Below are 25,049 nucleotides of genomic sequence, written 5' to 3'. Positions count from 1 at the left end.
CTAGTGGATGGTGGTTATGGTAGCACAATATTGTGAACATAATTAATCCACTGAAATGTACACATGAAAGTGATTGAAATGGGAAATTTTGGTTATGTATATATGCTACCACAATAAAAATTTTATTAAAAATTATATTGAGAAATAATATTCATGGAAGATTAGCTGAAGTGTATGTGGCTAATCTATTCTTTAAGAATCTTGAATTTTAGTATTCAAAGTTACCCTTGGATGGATGGCATACTGCGAGAAGCCAGAAAAAATAAACCTTTAAAACTCCTGGCATTTTATTTTAATTGAGTAGATTGAAATACTAGTGGTCAGTGAGAGGGAGAGATGAGGGGTATTGCATATATGAGTTTTTTCTTTTTCTTTCTCTTGCTGGAGAGATGCAGATGCTCAAAAAAATGATCGTGGTGATGATTACAAAACTATGTGATAATGAATTTATGAACACTTGAATTGGGCCATATACATCCACATATCTTGGCCTAAGAAGTGTAACACATCTCTTTTTCAAATAGTTTTACTTTATCTTATAAACAGGTTGCATAATTAACTGTGTTTTTCTCTGCTCATTTATTAGCAGAAAGCTCTGAGCCAAAACTGTGTATCTCAATTAAGTGAATTTGGAACTGTTGGTGTATGTTTTGTAACCTAACCTCATTCATTCATTATATTGATTGAACATCTACTATGGAACATGTGATTAACAATAATGATTTACTGGTAATGATTCATTTTGTTAATGTAACTTACATTCTAGGCAATTAAAACCCTGGTATTTTTTTTCTCCTCATTGTCCCCTTTTGGGTATATAAACTGCTTCAAATTCTTTTTGGAATGAAACATGGATATAAGTAAATGAAATAAACTAAAAAAACATACAATTATTAAAACCAAGCTGGAGTAATAAAGAAGTAATAAATACAGTGAGGTGTAAAAAGTTTTAATTATCAAAACAAGAAAAACATAAGATTTATATCAATCTTTAAAATGCTATGATTTTTCCCAATTAAGTAAATTAACAAATAACAGGGAAATTCCGTGGCTAACAAAATATTTAAATTAAAGTGAAAAGTGTCTTTTTCTTTAGCATTTGAACCTAAATGGTTATAAAATAATCTCTTTTTTGTAAAACAGGATAGATTTTTTTATATTGGAACTGAATTATAAATGTTTCAGGACAATAAATTCACAGAGGGTCAGACATTCTCACGTTCCCACAATAACTGTTCTAGTGATGAAATGTGCATTAAGTAGAAGTATAAAATATCATGAGCAGAATGTGTAAGTGCAAAATAGGTCAAAGGACAAAATGAACTTTTTCAAATTTGTTAGGCAGAAATTTAATTCAGTGTACCAGTTCATTAGATCATAAATCATGAATAACTCCTTTTCTGGCATCAGAATGTGGGAGATAGCAACTGTGATGACCAATCGACTTGTTTATTCCTCTTTCATAGAATTAAAATGGCAGGGGAGCCTCATCCACCTCTCCATTCAACCATCCCTCCTTCCATCCACCTCTGTTTCAGTGAAGGGCTTGAAGATGGAGAAAGAAAATACTAAAATACAGTGCTTTCCATATTATTAATAGGAAGCCTCAAGTAGAAATCTATAAAAAAAATCAATATTATACATTTCTAAGAAATAGTCATAATAAATTAAAGCAGAAAATATAGGTACTTTTAAGACATGGGAAGTTGTCCAAAAAAAGGATGAAATTCACTGCAACAAATGTTTGTTGAGTATTTACAATGTATTAAGAGTTCTGGAAAATACAAATATGAGCAAGAACTAGCCCCTATCCTTGAGAGACTTACAAACTGATGGGTAACAAGGAGATGCAAACAGTTTACGCACAACTAACCATAAAATGTGAAATAAAACATATGAAATTTTATATCCCAGGCACAAATTCACCCAGCTCTACCTCCAAAAGATACAGGATGCTTTTCTCTATTCCCACGACTGTTAACCTGGAAGTCACCAGGAGCTCTTGCCCTGACAACTATAATCTGCCTCCTAATCAGAATCCACTGCTTCCCTCCTCTTCAATCTGCTTTCCACACTGCAGTCAGAGTCATCTTTTCACTCTTCACTTCACACCCTTGCTCTAAGATCTCCAATGACTTCTCACTCCGCTAGGACAGAAGCACTAGATTCTTCCTCAGAACCTCCAGAGGGAAACCCCCCTGCCTGTTGGTACCTTGATTTCAGACTTCCAGCCTCCAGAACTGTGGGAGAATAAATTTCTGTTGCTTGCAGCCACCCAGTTCATGGTAAGTTGTTATGACAGCCCAGGGAAATGAACACCCAGGTGTACCCTAAGATCCCAGCACACTGCATGGCACACAGTACGTGTCACAGGTTGCATTTTCAAAGATGACCAAAATAAGACTTCCCATCCCACATCTCTTCTAGAATCCTTCCACTCTCCCATTAAGAGGTAGAGACTAATTCCTCTTCCCTTGAATCTAGTTAGGATTGTAGCTTGTAAACAAGGGAATGCGGAAGTGACAGTTTGTGGCTTCTGAGTGCCGATGAATCAGAATCCAACATGCCAGCTTGTGTATTCCCTCTTGAAGCTTTCAGCTGCCATGCAAGCATTTCACCACCCTGAGGGCACCAGGCTGTGAGGAAACCCATGTGGAGAGACCATGAGAAGAGAACATGGGACTACATGAAAAAAGAGAGAGAGAGAGATGACCAGCCAACTCCCAGCTGTACAAACTGCAGCCAATATCTGACTGCAACTGTGAGAAATCCTGAGCAAAAGTGCCCAGTTACCAACAGAAACTAGAGTTGGATTAAAAAAAAAAAATTGTGTTAAGCCATTATGTTTTATAGTGATATGTTATGCAGCAGTAGTTGATGGGAACAGTAGGTGCTAAATAAATATTTCATGAATAAATGAATGTTGAAATGAACAAATATTTATGGAATGGATCCTTGAGGACACAAAGATGGGCTCTGCAAGAATCCACGTGAGATGGCATTCTGTACAAACAGCTGTAATGCACTGTGCTAAGTCCTACGATTGGACATAAAGAGCAATTAATTCTGCCGATTGGGCTTGGGAAAGGTTTCCTTTAGCAGTTAACAATGAAGCTGGACCTTGCAGACTGGGGTTCATAGCAGCATTAGTCACAACTGCCTGAAGGTGGAAATAATCCAAGTGTCCATCAACAGATGACTGGATAAACAATAAATATAAATAATCATACAATGGAATTCTACTTACCTAGTTCTGACACATGCTACAACCTAGGTGAACCCTGAAGATATCTTGAGAGAAATAAGCTAGACACAAAAGGACAAATTTTATATGAGCTCATTTATATGAAATAAGCTGAAGAGGCAAATTCATAAATTCAGAAACTAGAATACAGGTAACCGGTGTCCAGTGGAGGAGGGGAATGGGGATTTGATGTTTAATTGGTATGGAAGTTATGTTTGGGGTGATGGAAAAGTTGTGACAATGGATGGTGATGGAAGCACAATTTTGTGACTGTAATAAATAGCCCTGAATTATACATCTGAAAAGGGAGAAAAAGGGAAAGTTACCACACACATACACATACAAACACACACACAAACCCATAGAACTGTACAACACAAACAGTGAACCCTAATGTAATAGTGGGCTAAAGTTAATAGCATAATTATAATTGTATTGTTTCATCAATTGTAACAAATACCACACTAATGGAAATTGTTGAAAATAGGGAAAGCCCTCCTTATGAGGGGTGTATATATATATATATATATGAACTCTGTACTTTCTACATGATTTTTCTGAAAACCTACAACAGCCTTCCTTTAAAAAAAAAAAAAAAGCTAGGCCTTAGGTTTTCCAAGTTGGGAAGAAAAGAAATTCCAGGCAAAAGAAATTATAGGAGCATAAATGCAGAATGCATTGAAAATTCTGCTTCTTTCTTCTTCCTTTAAAAATTATTTAAAAATCAATGAATGCGGGCCATAGGATGGTGGCGCAGTGGCAGAATTCTCACCTGCCATGCTGGAGACCCAGGTTCAATTCCCAGTGCCTGCCCATAGGGAAAAAAAAAAGAACCAAAATCCTATAGATAGAGGAAGTGCAAAACTATTAACAAGCAAAAAGAAGTTAAAAGGGGTGGTGCGACAGTGGCTCAATGGCAGAGTTCTTGCCTGTCATGCTGGAGACCTGGGTTCAATTCCCCATACCTGCCCATTCAAAAACTACAACAAAAAATCAATGAAGTAGTCACTCTTGTACTCATTATAGTGTTAAGGCAGTTAATAGTCTTATTTCAAAAGAAAGCTCATTTTTTTCCTATCTGAAACACATTAGCAGAAAAAAATGCAAAAGTAAATGTAACAATGCAACAGGATTGTACATAACATCAATTTTTTTTTCTTTGAAGCTTGAATGAGCAATGAGATATGAATTTTGATTAGGCTGTGGGCAAATGCTGGTAGGATTCTGGGGCTTGAGTGAGAAACTCTAAGTGACCAAAATAATTTGGTAAGTGTAGCTGCTCCCAAGTAAATAAAAACATTTAGACCTAGTATGGAAATGAATTAATCCACCTGGTTGCTATAAGGTTTGAAATGGATTCCAATGCCCAGTACATTCAGTTTCATTACCAAAATGATAACACTGGATCAAATATTTTTAACGTAGGTTGACTTTTACAATCTGTAAAACTAAATGCGAAATATGGATTTAAAAAAAAAACACGTGATCATCTGCTAAAAAAAGTAGTTGATTCAACTTTAGCAACCATCAGTTAACAATTACATTAAAATCGTTTTTGGGTAGAATATATTTATTTAACAAGGTTTAAATAATGCAAAACTCAGCTGGCAGCCTTGAAAATAAAAGGCTTTTTGCCTTTCTTTTTAACCCACTCATCCCAAAACAATCAGTATGTGCAGCTGATCAGTGATCAGGGCTTTTGATTAGCAAATTCAGAAGGCCAGGGGCCTGGGGCTGGGGCCAGCCATTATTTCAGCCTATAGGAGGGAGAGTAGCAGCCATTGTTTTAACTCTCTCCAGACAGGGCCACAGCAGTAGAGACTCAAGGATTCTGTGCTTTCTCAGGACTGTAGGGGACAGTTAGCTGAAGGGCTGCTTTTACTGGGCAGACCAGGAAAGCTCAGCTTTGGAGAACCATCAGAGAAGTTCTTGGAGCCCTTCCTGACCCCCTCCCCAGGGCTCTTTGGAGCTGGTCTGCACTTCCCTTATGGGTGCTTGGTCCCATTTTGGCTGGAGAAGACTGACTTGGCAAAGTCCCCTCCGGTTTGACCCTTCTCCCAGAATTTGTCCTCCAGGCAAAAGCAGTTGAGACAATGAAAGGTGTGTGAAGTACTACAGGGGAACGAGAGTATGGTGTAAAGATCTGCTGGCATCAAACACACGGGGGTGGGAGGTCTGTCCTCTGGGAAAAAGAGGAGGCAACCAAAATCCTATAGATAGAGGAAGTGCAAAACTATTAACAAGCAAAACCCTAGGACAAAACAGAGGCCCAGAAAGAGAGGGGAAAAAACTCTGCACACTGGATTCACTTTGGGGAGGCCTTCCTTTTAGGAGGACTGAAGCACGATAAGTTCCCTGTTTTATCACCAGATGCTTACAAAATCAAGGTATCTCAGGGAATAAATGCCAGCGTTAACATTTTAAAAATTACAATGTACAGTATGCAACAAAAGAACACAAGACAAAGAAACAGGAAATGATGGCCCATCCGAAGGAAGAGGATAAAAATCCAGAAAACACTGAGGAAGAAGATGAGAATGTGGACATACCAAATAAAATCTTTTCAAATGATCTTAAAAATGCTTCAAATAGTCAGAAGGAAATACCTGAAATTGTTGAACTGTAATCCAGTAGACTTGATCTTTGTTAATGATTGTATAACTATATAGCTTTTATCATGTGACCATGTGATTGTAAAAGCTGCAGGGCTGATAGTCACTTTATCCAGTGTATGAATAGGTGAGTAATAAAATAAAGACATGAATGAAAAAATAATAATAATAGGTCGGGAAAATGGGGAAAAATACCCCATGTAAACTATGACAATAGTTATAGTACCACTTTAATAATCTTTCAAATTGTAACAAATGTAACTACTGTCAAAAAACAATAAAATTACAAAAAAATAAGTGTTATCAATCGCAATAAATTTTCCACACCAATGCAAGTGCTGGTGGTAGGGTGGTGTACGGGAATCCTGTATTTTATGCATGATTATTCTGTAAACCTACAACTTCTCCAATAAAGAAAAAACAAAAACAACTTTAAAAAAAAACAATGTTAACAGCAGCAGATACCTTTCTCTGACAGTCTACATAGAAGCCACTATGGTAGATGTTTTGCACACATTATATTATTTTTACCTTTGTAACTAGGATCTACTGAGATAAAGAAAGGGAAGGCCCTTTCTTTAAAGGGGGCAGGGATGGAGTTGAAATTAATTTGTCCAAATGAAACTATGTCTTCACTCTGCCCCTCAGGGGAAAATAGTTTCTTTATTTCTCCTCTTGCTAAGAATTTGTGCCAAGTAAATGTTACTTAACAGATTGATTAGGGAAGAATTCCTGGCCTCCTTTAATAAGCAGGGGAACTCAGAGGTTAAGTTATTTGACTAGTACCACATACATGTGAAATCTCAGAGCCAAATCTGACCTGGGTCTTTCTGACTTCAATGCTTTGCTATTTCTATGTGTGAAAGTTAAATACAGAGCAAATAAAACACATTTAATGTCATAGGACACATTAACGCTCATTGTAGTTAGTATACTGCATGTCAATTAGGCAAAAGCAATTCATGATAATCAGGATACAAATAATACATGTGAACTTAAGTTCTTGTGGTTAATAGGGGAAGACATGTAGGTATTCGGTGATAGTGGGGGCTGGAATAAGGCAGAGGGAAGTAATTCTGATGCCATCCCATGAGTCCCACCTCTAACCAGAAGTCTTGGATCGTGTTAACTCTTCTCTTTATCATCTTCACTGCCCTCATACATGTGCAGCTTAATCTGTCATAGGATCTGGGTGTTACGGGACAAAGGTCCCCTTTCACCTCCTTTTCCCAGCTGGAAACAAGAGAGAAATGGAGGTACAGGTTGGGAAACCCAAACAGGAAAGGGAACTTTTCTCTACTCATTGAAACTCTTGTATGCTTGCCCAGATACTTCACCTCCCCTTCAAGAAAAATTATCTTCTACCAGTGTTCAAAACCTTTTGAAGAAGGGATGGTTTTCTAATTGTGAAAGAACTCAGGCCAGGCTTTCTCATTTTCATGCTCATGGTTTTACCACTGACACAAGTGGCATAAGTATCCAGTTTTACTTGTTGTCTATGCAATTCTTTTTGTTTAGATGCATTTTCCCTACTCGTTTGCTTCGCTTGATCTTGCAGATCCTTCAAAACCCAGCTCCAATGTCACTTCTTTTGAGATGCATGTCCTGATGGCACTGCTTCCCTGCTCCCCAAGGTTAGTCTGACCCCTTAAATGTGGCTTCTTACTTGCTGGCACATAACTCTATTATAGACAGAGTGACAATGTCCAGTGTCCCCAGGGCAGTCCCAATTTATGGATATAATCTTGGAGGTAATTATTAATGATGTCCTTTCTACCTTCCAAAATGTATATGTGTGGAGTAAGTTATATGTTCTCCTTAATCATATAATTTATCTCAGTGTACAGTAACAATAGCTTTTCATATACTAAACAGACAGTGAACTCCTGGAGGGCTCCTGATTTTTTATTTGTCGGTATATTCCCAATGCTAGGCACAGTCCCCTGTGCTGAACAGAGGTATGAGAAATTAATGTATATCATGGAGAACCTTCCCTACCAGTGGGGACTAGGCCCATCAATCTCTCATCAGCTAACATTCAGTTCCTGCAAGTGGCAGTATTGTATATATTAAACAACACTCTTCCTCTCAAAAGTAAGAGATTAATTTGGGGTCAACTGTAAAGAAATAAAGGACTGGCTGGGTTCTCAGCTGTGTACCAGAGGCTAGATGAATGAAAACTCATTGACCTATCACATCTATCTCTCTAATAGCTGTGATGGAACAGCCATTTAGATGGGTAGAAAGGATGAAAGGGAATATAAAAGGGACATCTCCTTTGGATGAAGGGGACAGTGGGAGAAGCAGGGAAGGGAGCACTATTTTGAACAACAAGGAGAGAAAAACAGGTTCCACTGTGATAAGAAAAAGAAGCTACAAGAAGAATGAGCAAACAGGGAATGGGTGGAGAAAGAAATCATTTGGCAAAGGAATCCCTACTCTACTACACCCGAGCTGGTGCCATGAGGAAGGGCCTTCTAACAGATTTACTGGGTGGAAATCGACACATCCTCACTCAAGCATGGCTGCGGCAACCAGGAGTGACAATGACAGAGCTGCCAAGGGCTTTTTTCTCTTTTTCTGTTTAGATGCATTTTCCCTACTCTTTTGCTTTGCTCGATCTTGCAGATCCTTCAAAACGCAGCTTCCATGTCACTTCTTTTGAGATGAATGCCCTGGTGGAGCTGCTTCCCTGCTCCCCAAAGTTAGTTCACACCTTATTCTGGGCACTGGCCACAGTTTAGAATCTGTTTCAAAGTACTGCTCTCGATCAGTGTTTTGCAAAAGTGACCTGCTGGAAGCATTTCTTGAGCTTTTACACTTCTACATTGGGCTTCCAATGAAATAAGGAGATGAATCCAAAATTGCAATTTTTTACATTTTATTTTATATACAGTGTAAACTGCTCTTTTCTGTGCATAGTTGTGTGAGTTTCAACAAATGCATAAAGTCATGTAACCACCACCACAATCAAACTGCAGAAAAGCTCTCTCACCCTGAAACCTTCCATGGTGTCCCTGAATAGACAACTTTTCTTTATAATTCCAGCCTCTGGTAACCAGTGACCTGCACTCTGACCCTAAAGCTGTGGTTTTGAGGGGATTATCGGCTAAAAGATATCATATGGCATGCAATGTTCATTGCAATTTAAAGCCATCTTCAAAATATAGTCAAAAAATATTAAGAATTGGTAAATACATTTAAAAAATATTATCCAGATTCTGGACATTAATATTTAGAGAAAATTGCTTCCATTTCCTTAATTTCTATAGTATTAAGCACTGCATAGAACATTTGAAATGATTTTAATGTTTTAATTAGAAGTAATGAACCATTCTTTGGCTCTCTTCTGAACTGAAGCTATTGCAATAAAATATTTACTATTATAAGCAATAGTATTAAGCAACAGCATTCACGTGAAAGTTCCTACTTTTAAAAAATAATTGGCTAGTATATTTTAAGTACTACTAAGTGATATAGGAAAATCAAACATGCTTTTAAGTATGCCACCCAACTTCTTTACTCACAAACCACGATCTCAGGGGTCTTTTTCAAGTTTACTTTGCTTAAAGGGAGACAAAAGATCCAACTTTAATTCAAGTGTTTTTTGAAAGCATGTGGATTTAAGTGAATGACTGAAAACAACACTTAAACATTGATACCTGGTGAAATACAATTGGGTACCCAAAAGAGTGAGGCATTTGTTTATCAGCAAAGGTGTTTCCTGTAGGGCAGAACACATACACAGGCATACACACACAAAAACATACACACATTCGTGTAAAAATAAAAATTAAAAAATAAACCCAATTTTACTCAATGTTGGATGTTAGCAATTTTGAAGTCAAAATATGTGAGCACAAGTTGACTTAAGTGGACCTTTATTTAATCAGTCAACTTATAAATTGTTAATGGTTAGTCATTTAATCTAGTTTGTAAAAACAAATAGACATCCTCCATTCATAAGTGACCATTAACATCAGAGGTAAGATATAGACACTCGACCATTTTAATGAGTTATGTTTTATCATACATTTTCATCCAGTGCAATAGTCTCAGCTAGCATCTATTTGCTAATAATAACCTACATTTCTATCTGCAGTCTATGCCTTTCTCCTAAGTTCCGGGTTCACATGCTCTACCTCTATATGCACACAAATATTTCCAGTCAGCTTTTCAACAGGCATTTCAAACCCAACCAATTACAAATTGAACTTATCACACTTGCCCCTCACTCTGTAAAGTTTCTCACCCTCTTGCCCCTTCTGGAAAGTTACATGCCTCACTGACTGCCTCTACCATGAACCCATATGCCTAAGCTTGGAACCTAGGATTCCTCCTCAACCCTCTAACTCAAGCATCAGATCATAAATCTAATCAATAACTTGATCCTGTTGCTTTAATGTCATCTCAAACCTCTCAATACTCCTCTCCATTTCCCCTACTATTTCTTTGGTTCAGGCCACAGTTCTCTCTTGGATTACTGCTGTGTTAGTTAGATTCAGTTGTCAACTTGGCCAGGTGAGCATACCTAATCTTGTTCCTGCGGTCATAAGCCAACGGTACGTGAACCTCATCTGTTGATAATTACATCTGCAGTCGGCTAGGAGGCGTGTCTGCTGCAATGAGTGACATTTGACTTAATTGGCTGGTGCTTAAATGAGAGATCACAACGTAGCACAGCTAAGCAGCTCAGCATTCCTCATCTTAGCACTAGCAGCTCAGCCCAGGCCTTTGGAGATGCAGAAAGAAGTCACCCCGGGGAAAGTTGTTGGAACCCAGGGGCCTGGAGAGAAGACCAGCAGAGACCATCTTGTGCCTTCCACGTAAGAAAGAACCTCAGTGGAAAGTTAGCTGCCTTTCCTCTGAAGAATCAACAAAATAAATCCCCTTTTATTAAAAGCCATCTGTCTCTGGTGTGTTGCATTCCGGCAACTAGCAAACCAGAACAACTGCTAACTGGGTTTTTGCCTCTTTCTACCCATTCAGTCCAGGCTCCCCATTGCTGCCATGGTGATCCATTAAAAACATAAACCTTGTAACTCACCTATTTAAATTTCATTCATTTGCTTTCCTGTGCCTGTGGGATAAATACCTAAGACCTTAACTTGGCTACAATGCATTTGATTAAGATACCGACTTACCTATACAGCCCCTGCCTTATTGCCCTCCCATGGCCCTTTCCACTGCAGATACACTGAACACTTAGTTACTCATATTTCTGTGCTGTCCCTTGCCTCTGGGCCTTCCCACATACTGGACCTTCTGCCTAGAGCACACTTTTTCAGTGACCCTTTAGTCATCTGACATTCTCCAGATGCCCTGTTCCCTAATTAGGATATGGGACCTTCTTAGTTAATCCCTAAATATCCTGTACTTTTCCAATTGAGTTTTATAGGAACTTCCCTATATTACCTATCTGTATACTCTGAAAAGCTACAAACTGTGGGAAAGACTTCTCTGATAAAAATTTAAATACCTAGTGAATAACACATAGTTGGTAATCAACGTTTTTTCAAATGAATGAATATTTAACTTTACTATTTGCATTATATGCCCTTGTCAGCTATTCAGGGCAGCTTTTGAGAGACCCCTGTTGGGCAGTAATCCCTTTACTACCTTAGCTTGGAACGCTCAAGGTACTTGAAAACAATATCATTGATTTCTTCAAAATTCTTCTTTTACTTAGATGTCTTACTACTTAGATCCACATTCACAATGCCTGGTCCTTAATTACAAAGCTGTTACTGTATTGAAATAAAAACTTACAAACTGTGTAATTATAATTATTCAAATGTATTGTATGTTTAATAAAGTAGGCATATTTATGGTGTGATTTTTTTTTTTAAAGATATTTTAATCCATGGAATTAATTTTTCTGATTCAGGCTCTAAATGATGCTATATGGTAGAAGAATATTGTCTTAATCAAACAATATTGCTTAATACAATGAAAAGACAAGCACAGATTGGGGGTCAATATTTGCAAAACACAGCTGAAAAAGGACTTTTATTCAAATACACAAAGAACCCTTAAAACTCAAGATGAAGAAAAAAAATTTAATGGGCAAAAGGTATGAACAAACACCTCATCAAAGATATGCATGTGGCAAATAGGCATATGAAAAGATGCTTAACATCATATGCATTAGGCAACTGCAAATTAAAAAGCAATGAGATATCATTACACTCCGAATAGAATGGCATAAGTCTAAAACCTAGAGACACCAAAAGCTGACTAGGATGTAGAGCAACCAAATTCTCATTTATTACTAGTGGGAAAGGAAAATGGTACAGCTACTCTAGAAGAAAGCCTGGCAGTTTCTTATAAAGCTCAACATAGCCTTACCGTGCAATCCAACAATCACACTCCTAGGTATGTACCCAAGTAAATGTTGAGGGGATATTAAGATCTATATAAAACTATAATAGCAGATTCATGACATGCACTTGTCAAAACCCATAGAACTGTGTACAAAAAGAGTGAACCGTTAGGTAAACTATGGCCTTTATATGGCTCATCAAGTTTAACAAATGTACCACAATAATGCAAGACATTAACAATAGAGGAAATTGTGTATAGGGTGGGAGGCAGATGGGAAGGAGAGGGGGTATATGGAACTTTCAATACTTTCTGCTCAATTTTTCTATAAACCTAAAGCTGCTCTAAAAATTAAAGTTTATTTTAAAAAGAAATTGAAAAGAACTGTAAAAACAGAATAAATCCTACCAACAGTACCTACGCTAGGCTGGAAAGCTTTGCTATTTAACATGTTTCTTATTTACAGACAAAACTCAAGCTCACCTACCAAAAAAATAAACTTACTAAAAAGATAAATAAATAATGGATTTAAAATCTCGCCATGAATACCCCATCAACAAAATGTGTCTCTCCTTACATTTTCAAATGCATTAATGAATTTAATTGTTCCAAAGATGAGATTCACATCTGCATTTCTTTTAAGTTGAAACAGCCTGTAAATGAACAACCACAATAAATCTACCATTTAAAGTATTTTCCTGATTTGGCTTAAGACTGAAGATCAAGTCATGAGAGTTAGAGACAGAGCTTCTGTTGCCAAGTGATGGATGAGACCCACTTTGATTTCACATGAACTTGGAGAAAACTCAAATCAGCAACTTGTTCAATAATTGCTTCTAGCAGCCTCTCTCCTGAGCTGCAAGAACCTGGCTCATTAGTGCTTTTGCTGCCCAAAGAGATAAAAGCAAGAGCCAAACAACAAGGACCCTCTTCTTTAATGATGTTTCCTCTTTTTAATTCCATTTTTATGTCTGCAAGTTTCTCATTGTCCACAGGTAAGTTGTTAGAAATATTTATTACTAAGCAGAGGGTCAAAAGGTCTACAAGGGACAGAGAATTAATATTTATGACCATGAGAAATTGCTAGATTAACAATCATTTTCATCTCTCTCTTTAAAAAAAGAATCGCAACTTTACTGAGCACAAAGCCCTCCAGAATAAAAGAAGAATCTTTATTTCCCAGCCTCCCTTGCAACTAATGTGGCCAGGGTACATACTCTGATAAGTAAGTTGATAGGGAAAGTGTCCAATGAGCCTTCTGGGACATCTCTTTAAAGGGAGGGTGTGTACACTTATTTCTCCCTTCTTCCTTCCCATTGCCTAGAATAGTACCAGGAGGCTGGAGCTCAAGCAGCCATTTTGGTTCATGAGGGGAAAATGGTGGAGCAGTAAGATAGAGGGAGCCTATGTCCCTGATGATTGTGGAATTGAGATAGCCCTGACTGCTACCTCCAGAGAGACAAACCAAAAAACAAACACGCACTTCTATCTTTGCCAGCCACTGTTACTTTTGGAGTTTTTGTTATTTGTCATGCAACTTCATTCTTACTGATCATTAATTAACCTACATATATTGGGTACTATGATACTTGCCAACTTATAGAAACCATATAAGGTAGGAATTAATATCTCTCTTTCGTGGATGAAAGTTCAGAATATTATGTAATTTACCTAATGAAACTGAGGTAGTAAGAGACAGTTAAAAATCTCAAATTACATTCTGGAACTTATGTTCTTTGTTCTTTTTTTCTTCATGATCCCTATACTATGTCAATGCAAATCTCTACTTGTGTACCTTTGCTACCTAAATCGCTTAAACTTTTTATCCCCTTTTAAAATGAAGATTAAAAATCTCTGCCTACTCATGTTACTATTGTGAAGATAAATGCATTTATTATTGGGTCATAATCACTATTTAATTTAAGTATATAATTAAAACCATTAGTATAAAAATGTTTCAATGCAAAATATCAGCAGACATCTAAGGAGACTTAACTTTCAGCATACCCAAAATTAACTAATTTGTACCAAAAATCTATAGTTGTTCAAACTGGTTTACAAAAACCATCTCCAAATTGATAATTAACTTCCTGTTCCAGAACTTCATTCTCTGTGGTCTGGCATTTGGTTGAATCGTGTTTAACCACTCAGCCTGCAATTCTGCCTTTTCAGCCTGCTGTGCCTGTCTTTTAATGAAGGTGTCTCCAGTTAAAGACTGGAGGGAAAGCAAATTGTACTGTCTTAACTGACTTAAATAAAAATACCTTTGGGCCTGTAAAATAAAAGGGTTTAACTTGTTTATCTGCAGTGTAACTTTGCAGTTTTGGAAAAGTCAATCCACATTTCTTGGCCCAAGATTTTATTGTTTGTTTATTTTCTTTCATCTCCCAAATATGTTGGACTGTATGCTTTCTAAGATCACCACTAATATCCTGTCCTCTCTACACAAACTGTGGCAGCCCTTAGGAAACTAATACAGGATTTCAGAGGGCTGAAAAGGGATTGGCACAGCTATATTCCTTTCTGGAGACTCCAAGGGAAAATTGTTTCTTTGTTCATTCAGGTTGTTGACAGAATTCATCTCCTGAGCTTATAGAACTGAGGTCTCCATTTCCTCTCTGCTATCAGCTGAGAGTAGTTTCTAACTTCTATAGAAGCCACCCACATTCCCTGGCTCATGCCTTCTTCCTCTAGATTCAAAGCTTAGCCATGGTTGGCAAGAGTTCCCTGCAGACTTCAAACCTCTCCTGCCTCTTCTGTTATCATGCCTCTCTGACAGGGAAGACCCTTCTGTCTAATTTTTCCCTTTTGTAAGGGATCAGGTGATCACGTTGGGTCCACCCAGACAGCCCAAACAATCTTCCTCTTTTAAGATAAGCAATCTTTATTCCATCTGCAACTTTAATACCCTTTTGCCATACAATGTAACCTATTCCTGGGGTTCTCCAATGTGGCAACTACTCAGTAAATTGTAATAATACCAAACAAATACGTTGACACTTTGCTAAGTATTTTATGTATATTAGTGCATTTGATTCACAAAACAATCATCTGAACATGAAGTAGGTACTGTTATCCCTATTAACAAATGAGGAAATGAGGCCAGAAAGATTAAGTCACCACATGGAACTAGTAAAAGGCAGAATGAAGATGTGAACCCAGGCAGTTTGGTTGTAGAATCCCGTTTTTAACTAAGCTCTGTTCTACCATTTTATGTTAAATGTTCTTATAATAACCAGAAAGCCAGAAAAGCTGTTGTTTAACTGAATACCAGTGATAAATTATTTCAACAAGGGGCAATAGCACTAGGGGTATTTATCTGCATATGCTGTCACTGTATCATCTTTTCTTATTTGTTCTGAGACGTTGAGCCATTGGAGTAAGCACCTGGTACAGGACTGAAATTCCTTTTCCACTCTCCTTTGAGTCTCTCCAGGGAGTGTGATCGGGGAGAGAAGCTCTTGCTGGAACAAAGTATTCTATTCGGGGGAGATGTTAGGTACATCTCCAGGTTCTGATTTCAAAAAATGTTTATTACCAAAAGGAGAGCATTACGGAACAAAAGTACCAATAATTTGGTTAGTAAGCACCCCACATTCTGTTGAAATACTGGAAAATTGAAACCTACTGCAACATCACCATGGAAAGTAAGAGGAAAGTAAATCTCTGCTTTTCGGACAATAGAATACCTGTCATTCTCCTGCACAATTATCTCTCCCTTCTTCCAGGAGGAAAGAGCCCTGGGGGAGGCTCTAGGTTTACAATCCAAGCTGACCAGACTTCCTGCTTGTACCTGAACCAACTTTTTCATGGGATTCTTTGAAAAATCTGGAGCAGAAGCTGAAAAAGAAAAAAGAAGAGAGAGATGAGAATCAGATAATTGGCTAATAAAAAAAAGCCTCCTGGGCAGGCTACAGTGGCTCAGCAGGCAGAGCTCTCACCTGCCATAGAGGAGAACTGGGTTTGATTCCTGGTGCCTGCCCATGCAAAAAAACAAAAACTAAACAGAAACCTCCTATAAATTTCAAATGTACACTTTATCACCACATTTAAAGTTTGCTTGGCAAACAAGATGTCAGTTTTTGACACAAAGTTTACTATGTGCGACTCAAAACTTGAGTGCTAAAAAGTAATTAATACTATTATGTTTTCTGGCAAGTTTTAAATCTTGAGACAATTATCTTTTTCTTTATAGTGGAAGCTCACTATTATTTTTAGTAACTTTTTCATTTGAAACTTACAGGACAGTCACAAAATTAATATAAACCCCATGCAGAGAACTCCAACATAACCCACTCCCCAGATACTCAGATTCGCCAGTTTTAAAACATTTTGCCATATTTGCTGTTTTTCTTTTTCTGTCCTTTTTCCTTCCTTCCTTCTTTCCTATCTTCTCTTACTCCCTCCACCCATCTAATCTATCCATTTAGTGTATGTTGAGTGTATTTTGTGTACATCATGCTCCAGGAACACTTAATCCTGCCACGTACATTTCCTAAGAACAAGGGTATTCACTTATGTAACCACCTTAAACACTTTAAGCACAGTTATACACTTCAAGCATTATAGCTTAAAATCTATATTTCATCTTTTTAATATGTCCCAATAATGCCACAGTGAGCCTTTTGTCCTCCCTTGTTAGATTCCATCTGGGATCATGTATTACATATAATTTTCAGTGTCTCCTTAGTTGTTCTTCCTTCTATTTTTCTTTTTTAAACTGTGGAAACATATAGCCAACAGAAACTTTCCTATCTGACCCATGCCCAGCAATTTATTCAAAGGGATGAATCACATTTACATATTGCAGTTCCCTCACCACCCACCATTACTAAATCTTTCCCATCTCTCCAAACAAACCCTATACCCATTAAGTGTTAAATCCCCACTCCCCCTCCACCCCAGACAACCTATATTCTAATTTTTGACTCTTTGAGCTTGCCTATTCTTTGATATTTTCTTTGTAGTTACCATGGGGCTTAAATTTCACATCCTAAATCTATAAAAACAGCATTTGCACTGATCCCAAGTTAACTTCACTACTGTACACATACTATGATCCTGTACCCTTTTATCCCCCCACTTTCTTGTACTTCTTGTCATAAATTACATGTTTATACATTACGATCACAAAACCTCTGATTTATCATTACATTTCTTGTATCTGCTTTTTTAGATCCTGTAGGATGTAAGAACTAGAGTTACAAATCCAATATACTAATAGTACTGGCATGGATATTTACCAACGCCATTATCCTTACTGGAAATCTTTATTTCTTCATCTGGCTTTGATCCATTATCTCCTGCCCTTTCCTTTCAAACCGTAGAACTCTTTTTAGCATCTTTCATAGGGTGGGCCTAGTGGTGATGACATCCCTTTTTTTCCCCCCTGGGAATGTCTTAATTTCTCTTTCATTTTTGAAAGACAGTTTTGTGGGATATAGAATTCTTGGTTGGCAATATTTTGCTTTCAGCAGTCTTTATAAGCCATCCCACTGCCTTTCTGCCTCTATGGATTCTGACAAAAAATCATCATTTAATATCTTTGAGGCTCTCTGGTAAATGACATGTTGCTTTTGCCTTTCAGAATTCTCTTTAACTTTAGCATTTGACAGCTTGATTATAATATGCTGTGGTATGGATCTATTTGGGTTTATCCTGTTTGGAGTTGGTTGAGCAACTTGGATGCATGTATTCATGTCTTTCATACATTTAGGAAGCTTTCAACTATTATTTCTTTGACTATTCTCTCTGCCCCTTTCTCTCTTTCTTCTCCTCTGGGATTCTCGCAATGCATATCCTCCAGCTTTCTTCAGTTTTCTTTTTTCTCTCTTCTTTTTGCTTCTCAGATGGGATGATTTCAATTTTCTTATCTTTTTCTGACCACTTCTTCTACTCACTCCAATCTTCAGTAATCATTAAAATGTACACCTTGATTAGAAACCCTTATTGATTTTAATATTGTAAATACTATTAAATGTAGGCATCTAATATAAAAAGTAAATAACTTTGATTCTGGTACAATGGAGGATTCAATAAAAATAAATTAACACAAGAACATAGAAAATGAGTCTTACCAACAACCTTGAGTTCGGCACTGGAATAGATGAGGCCATGTTTGTTTTCTGCTATACACTGGAACATGCCAGAATCAGTCACATTTAGGTTTGCTATTGTGAGGGCACCATTTTCTATCTGTATTCTCTCCTAGATCAATAGAAAAATAGCTTGCATATAAACAAATATACCATTTTAGAAGAAAATGAACACCGCTAACTATCATTTCAATCACACACATACCTCCCGCATTTTCCTCAGAGCATTAGTCAAACTGATCTGAAATTTAACCTTTTCCTCTTTTGAAATGTGAAGGACTGATTTACCATAACAGCCACACATTGGGAATATTAGTAAACATCCTTTAGTTTAAAAGTAAATCAATAAAACAAATAAAAATCAAAATGGGACTATTGAAGCCATTTCATTTTTTTCCCCTATGGTTTAAGTTTTAGACTTTCAAAAAATGTGCCACAAGGCTGATTTCTTTCCAGTCAAATGGAAGTTTTCCCCATTTTTAAAAATCATGTTAATCAAAGGCATTAAAAATTCAGTACATGAAAAAAGGATAAAGGAAACACAAATATTTATCAGGCTATTTAGGTAGTATGAAAGGTTATGTATGGAAATTTGATGGAACATAATTCACTTAGTACACAATTTCTAAGAGCAAAAAATTACATGGCTTGAGAAGGAAAGTGATTGAGAAAATAAATAACCATGTAGTAGGGTAGCTAAATAATAGACACATTTATTCTCCAGAGGCCATACCAAGTTGTCAAACAGTAAAAGGAAATTATATTCTACATTTTATTAAAGTAAGGACTTCTCTAATCTCAACACCAAAAACATAGTATATCACTTTATAGACTCAATTCACAAAATCACCTTTTCCCAATGAAAGTCAATGTTGAAAAGATTGCCTCCTTGGCAGACAGGGCACTCATTATTTTTGTTGTGCTTTTATTTTGTTTTGTTTTGTTTCCCTGTATCGCTCCTTAGATACAAATGAAGGTGTGTGCAAACTCAACAGTTTTCTTAATTACTAAGTACTACAGAAAGTATTTACTTAACACAGAGTGGAGAGGGTAGGTTTAACCAGGCGTATTACCTTACCTCTAGCATCAGAGCCTCTCCATTTTTCAACCAGCGGTAGGAAGGTTTGGGCTTACCACTTGCCCGGCATTCCCAATAAAGATTGTCCTCCACAGCTATTTCCACATCCTTTATGATCTGAACCCAATGAGGTTTTGCTGAATTAAAAAGAAAAAAAAAAAATCAAACCACCCAGCAATACAAAAGAAATGTCTTCTCCAAGTAAGTATCAATGGACATAAGATTGTAAGCAATGGATTAAAGTAAGCATAGTGACTAGAATTATAGTTAACATAAGATTTACTAAGTGGATACATGAAACATTTCTAAATTTGTAGATTTCATGATCTGTCATTCCCTAAGCCAAGTTCATTATGTTTTCTTTCCTTTCAAAATTTTAGGCACTGTAATATTTTCTTTGGATGTCTATTAGGAGATGATTATGCAGATACACAAAACTGATTTTCTTTTCCTAGCGTATTTTTGAACCATGAGTTCACAATTGATGACAACTTAATATCTGAGTGACAGCAGATACCAGTCTTAATTATGCATTAAAAATTAACATCCATAGAAGATAAACTCCTATAGCTGAGGAAAAACATTTCTCTCAAGTTAGAAATAACTCTTAATTAAACACAAACCAGTGAGCATTTTACGAACCTCTACGAATTAAAATGAAAGCTGTCAAAGATGGACAAATTGGTTCAATTTGACTCATAATATGATTTTCTACTAGAAACAAAGAAGTAACTCATGCAACTTTACATTACATATGCAAATCACTTGGATCAAGTGGATTTATCATTTTCATTTATGTTTTAAAAGATATTTGGAAATTTCTTCTTGCAGATGAAAGCAACATACCATTTACAACGAAAGTCACTCAATACGCACGGTGTATTCAGCCAAGTCTCAGCTTGTGTTTCTGATCCAAAACTGGGGGTTGAGATGGCTTACTAGCTTCACATTGCATTATGCATTGGATGGGTACTGTGGGATTCTTATTTGCATCCTCCATATGGAGATACAGTTTATCTATTTCTATTTAATTGCAACCAAGGGAAGATTTGTCTTTCCATTTCTATCTCATAAAATTGCTTCTAGATAAATGAAATGTACATGAAACTGACTATTTAGGTTTTAGAGAAAATGTACAGGTCTACTATGTTTTACCTTATTTTGCATATATATATATATATATATAAATATATATATATATATAAACTACTTGCCCAGTCTGAAGTGTAGTTGAGTTCAAAAATCACTTCTCACCACTTTATATTAAAACAAATGTTCTTCTTTCAGGAATTATCAGCATAGGATGGAATGAGACTAAAAATAGACCCATATATGAGCCTTTGACTAGGACCTGAGTTTCTAGCAAAAAAATTTCCATGGGCTTCCTGTACTAATATTCTTTTGCTCCAAAGAGGACAAAAAAAAATTTGCTGAACTAAGCCAATTCTGAGATTCTGACTGCTGACTTAATGGTGATTTCTCCCTTTTCCATCATAGGAGATACAATTATTTTATCAGATCGATTTTTACATGAACCATTAGAGAACGGATCGGAACTAAAGGGTATTTATAGAATGTTACTAGTCGAAAGCCAAAATTGCAGGGTAACCTTCATGAAACTTACCATCTCAATTTCTAATTACCTATTGCATTTACTTCCAGAAGAGACTAAAGTAATAGTCTATCTTCTTTTCTAAGCATAGTAGATGCTGCTGTCTGTCCGTTGTACATTTGTTCAGTGAACTTTCCTTCCCTCATCTTATATTATCCATAAAATTCAGGGAAAGTTCTTAAATTGTTTAAGCCAATTATAGCCATCCCAATTTCCTTGCCAGTAACTGATTTAGGAATGAATATGTAGGTGATGAGATGTAAGGAGAGGATTCCTAGATGTTTTGGGGAAATGGAAGGATAAACAAGGAATCATGTGCTGGTCATGGCTGGCAGCCATTCTGTGAGCCTGAGATGAACTAACATGTGGACAGTGCAGCAAGATAGAGAAGGGCAGAAAAAAATCACAGAGAAACTATACCAGGATCTGAGAATAAGTTACTTGAAGGTCAGTTTGGCTCTCGATTTTCTACCACAGGAGGCAATACAATTGTTTATTAGCTACGCAAATTTGCAGTTACAGGTAGCCCAAAATATTAAGGCAGTTGATATAATCTATGTTTCCTTGCACCATTTACTTATCACCCTGGGTCAGGTAATGATAGTTCAGAAGTAAGGAACTAAGGTGGGGTATGAGAAACAGTGGCTTTCCTTAGGGGGATGTTAGAGCTGGACAGCCTTGTGGGTTAATTGAAACCCAACCTCCATCTCCACATCATTTTACCAACATACAGACCTTGACACCTGGATGATGGCTAACCTTACCATGCAACCAAACGAGAGAGTTCCAGATAGAATGGTCCATGCTCTTACACCATGCTTCCATTTTGGTCCTTACAGATCCTAAGATCTTAAAGCAGTATAACAAATAGTAGTCTGATCAGACGAATGGTAGAGGGAAAGAGGGGTTTCGGAACAGTGCATGCATTTAGTCTAATCAGATGTAATGTGCTTGCAGATTCATAGAATTTTAAGAAAAATTATAAAAAGTCTTATCATTTTAATTTGCCTTTGCAAAAGTTTTTCTCCATACCATATCTATGTATGGTATTCAAGCTTGCAATATAAACTGTTTCCATTCTTTGTTTCCAAAAATAAATAGACTATAACTTGATTTGCCTTTCACAGAAGTGGTCAACTTTCACTAGGCTTACAATGTTTCCAATAATTAAATTGCAAATACCTAATCATGGAGCTTGTTTTAATTTATTTTAAGGTGTATTACCTATTCATACTTTCATTTTTTTTAAGGTGCATTTTGTAAAATTACCTATTTATATTTCCATCGAAAGTCTGTTTTTCTTTTAGTAAAATGATTTGGAAACAAATTTTGAAAAAAATAATCTAACTTTCCTACAAATACAGTCTAAATAAATGTAACATTATTATCCTTTCCTTACTCAAATTGAGCACTACATCAAATAAATTTGATTACAAAATAAAGGCAGTAAATAACGTACAGACACATTATTAGAATGGGTAGAATAATACTGATGAACTCAACAAGAGTCTGAGAGTGGGTGGTTTGTCTAAAGTAGTAAGTACAACTTTTCCAATTAGAGAGCTTTTTTCTGCTTAGCAAAGGTAATAGGGACAAAAAAAAAAACAAGATCACATTTTCTAGAGGAGAAATGGACAGAAAAGAGATCTCTTCCTAGTATGTTTAAGAGTGTAAAAGACTATTATTGGAAAGAAATATGAAATATTTCATTAACGTGAAACATTTTAAAATGCAAATAAAATGTATTATGCCCCTAGCTTTATTGCAAAACTTTACTTGTTTTTCATTTCTTCCAGGATAAATGCTTATCATCATTTAACACAATGTAGACCAGAACAACTCGAACATTCAAATTGCACCATAACATCCCCTTCCCCGCATGCCCTCACCCCACCCCCACAACACTTTATAGACGACAGTGCAAAAGCTACAAAGAGGTAAAGAGGGGTAACCAATTTGAACAAAGTGGATGCTCACCATAGTAAGTGAGACGCCCTCTGGCAACATTTTTTCCTCGAGAATTTTCAGCAATGCATTCATATGAACCTGCATCTTCCTGTTGGAAATTGGGGATTTCAAGCATACCATTGAATTTTCTCAATTTAAGTTTACTGGAAAATGGCAGTCCATCACTTCTTCTCCAATTAATCTGAGGTACGGGACTAAGAAGAAAATTGTCAAGTTATTTGCCACTTTGAACTGATGGCTGGAAGCCTTTCAGGCTGGACAAAATGAATTTTTTCTTAGGCTAGAGCAAAAAAAGGCATAGGTTTTCAAATGCAGAACACAAGCTGATGTAAAGATTGTCAATTACACAAGGCTGATGTAAAGATTGACCTTTGCATTTGATATTTTGATCAAAGAAATTGTGCATTTTCTAAAGTTAATTCATGATTTAGAGAAAAATCCTAAAATAAGTAATACAACAAATGTATAAGGTAAAGGAAAAAAAAACCACCAATTCAGTTTATGAAACTAAGTGAGCAATGATTTTCTTTAATGTTTCAAACAATATTACATATTGTGCATTTTCCCTGTCTTTTTCCTTTGCTTCTAAATGAAAGAAAAATTTTGGAAATTAAGGAAAAGGAAAAGAGTCTGCAAAAACCACTCTGTTCTCTCACAGCAACTTAATATGTCTGCATATAGAAATAAATATTATAAAACTTACTTTCCAAGTGCAAAACATTCCAATTTCACAGTCGAACCTTTAGCTGCTGGAAGAGTTTCTGGAAACTGAACTTCTATTTTGGGTTCATATTCACCCATCACACCTGTAAATCCACAACACAAAGTTATTAGTTTCAACATCTATCTTCGAATTGTCTTGTTTTACTTAAATAAAAATTTATTTTGTTCCATTTTGGAATAAGCTTATCCTACTGACTTAAATTACTAAGTAACCATCAGTTTGATGCTTTTAGAAGTTGTGCTAAGTTGGTTCAAACATGAAACATTAATAAATATTTAGGAATTTTAGACTCAGTGATTCATAGCTTGCTGCTGACAGAGCAGTTCTAAGAATACCACACACATTACATAAAATGGGAGACTTTCCTTATTCTGTATTCAATTTGGACATTTCTAGTCCCACTAAAATATACAATTAATTATGACTTCCTGAAAATTCCTAAAGAGCAAAAATTATGGTGTGGAATTTACTTAATGGTAGCCTGGTAACACAGACACCAATCATAAACATATTAAATTAAGAAACATTGGCTTAGGAAACGGGAAAGATCAAATTCGATTTTAACTGAACAGAAAGAAGTGTTCAGATACTGACTGTATCAGATATCTCATGGGCTCCCCTTAAACAGCGATCAAATGGCTGATGAAATAAATTTTTCTCTTTACTGAATACTTTAAAAGATGCTTTTTAGCCTAAAACAAAATATCTACTGCATGAGAAAACTCAAGCTGGAAAAGGTAAGGAGAGTGAGGATTCCTGGGATTTCACCTGTGCATTGGCACAGGACCCCACGCCACTCAGAAGGACCCCACCTTTGGTTTAATGCTCTGGTGTCACCATCTTGAAATTCTTAATAATTTCTGAAGAAGGGGCTCCATATTTTCATTGAGCCCTGACACTTATGTAATTGCTCTGGGTAAGGATTATGTATGCAGACCTATGAGTTATAGAATTATTTTAGACGATCTACTCATAAAAATCCTTTGTTCGGAAATAAATGAAACAATATTTTCAAGATCTGTTTTCCATTTTATCCATTTGTTTTTACTTGGATGCACAACAATATTTCCACTCAGAATTATACTTTGATATATTCCATACCATCAGAACGTAACACCAAAGGAGTTGGAGAACCCAGTACCCTGGCATTTGTCACTATACTCGTCACCACACATGTGTAATTGCCCACATCAGAGGGTTCCACTTTGGCTATGTAGAGATGCCCTGTCTTCTGAGAGACAAATCTCCGACTATCTTCTTCAACAAATGATGGGTATTCATTGAAGATCCAAGCATATGACAGCTCTGATAAAATTTTTGAAGAGAAAGACATTTCATTATTAATGAAAGTTTTTCCACAGCATATTAAAAATGTAACCCATGTGCACTGGATTT

The 25,049-nt window shown here is 36.5% G+C and overlaps 1 protein-coding gene across 3 annotated transcripts in view; it reads right to left on the bottom strand.

The window, feature by feature from the left end:
• Positions 1-25,049, bottom strand: part of CNTN3 (contactin 3) — a 371,507-nt gene that overhangs the window by 65,119 nt on the left and 281,339 nt on the right. For all 3 annotated transcript variants that reach the window (XM_077128680.1, XM_077128682.1, XM_077128681.1), the window contains 6 exons: positions 24,756-24,959; positions 23,634-23,736; positions 22,940-23,124; positions 19,351-19,487; positions 18,255-18,384; positions 15,867-16,017 (listed from right to left, as the gene is read on the bottom strand). In XM_077128680.1, coding sequence (XP_076984795.1) covers positions 15,867-16,017; positions 18,255-18,384; positions 19,351-19,487; positions 22,940-23,124; positions 23,634-23,736; positions 24,756-24,959 — 910 coding nt within the window. The remainder of the gene's footprint in view (positions 1-15,866; positions 16,018-18,254; positions 18,385-19,350; positions 19,488-22,939; positions 23,125-23,633; positions 23,737-24,755; positions 24,960-25,049) is intronic.

The sequence above is a fragment of the Tamandua tetradactyla genome, chromosome 15 (genome assembly GCF_023851605.1).
Source record: "Tamandua tetradactyla isolate mTamTet1 chromosome 15, mTamTet1.pri, whole genome shotgun sequence".
NCBI classification, from domain to species: Eukaryota; Metazoa; Chordata; class Mammalia; order Pilosa; family Myrmecophagidae; genus Tamandua; species Tamandua tetradactyla.
The sequence above is the reverse complement of the archived record's forward strand: the minus strand, read 5'-3'. Positions and strand labels throughout refer to the sequence as shown.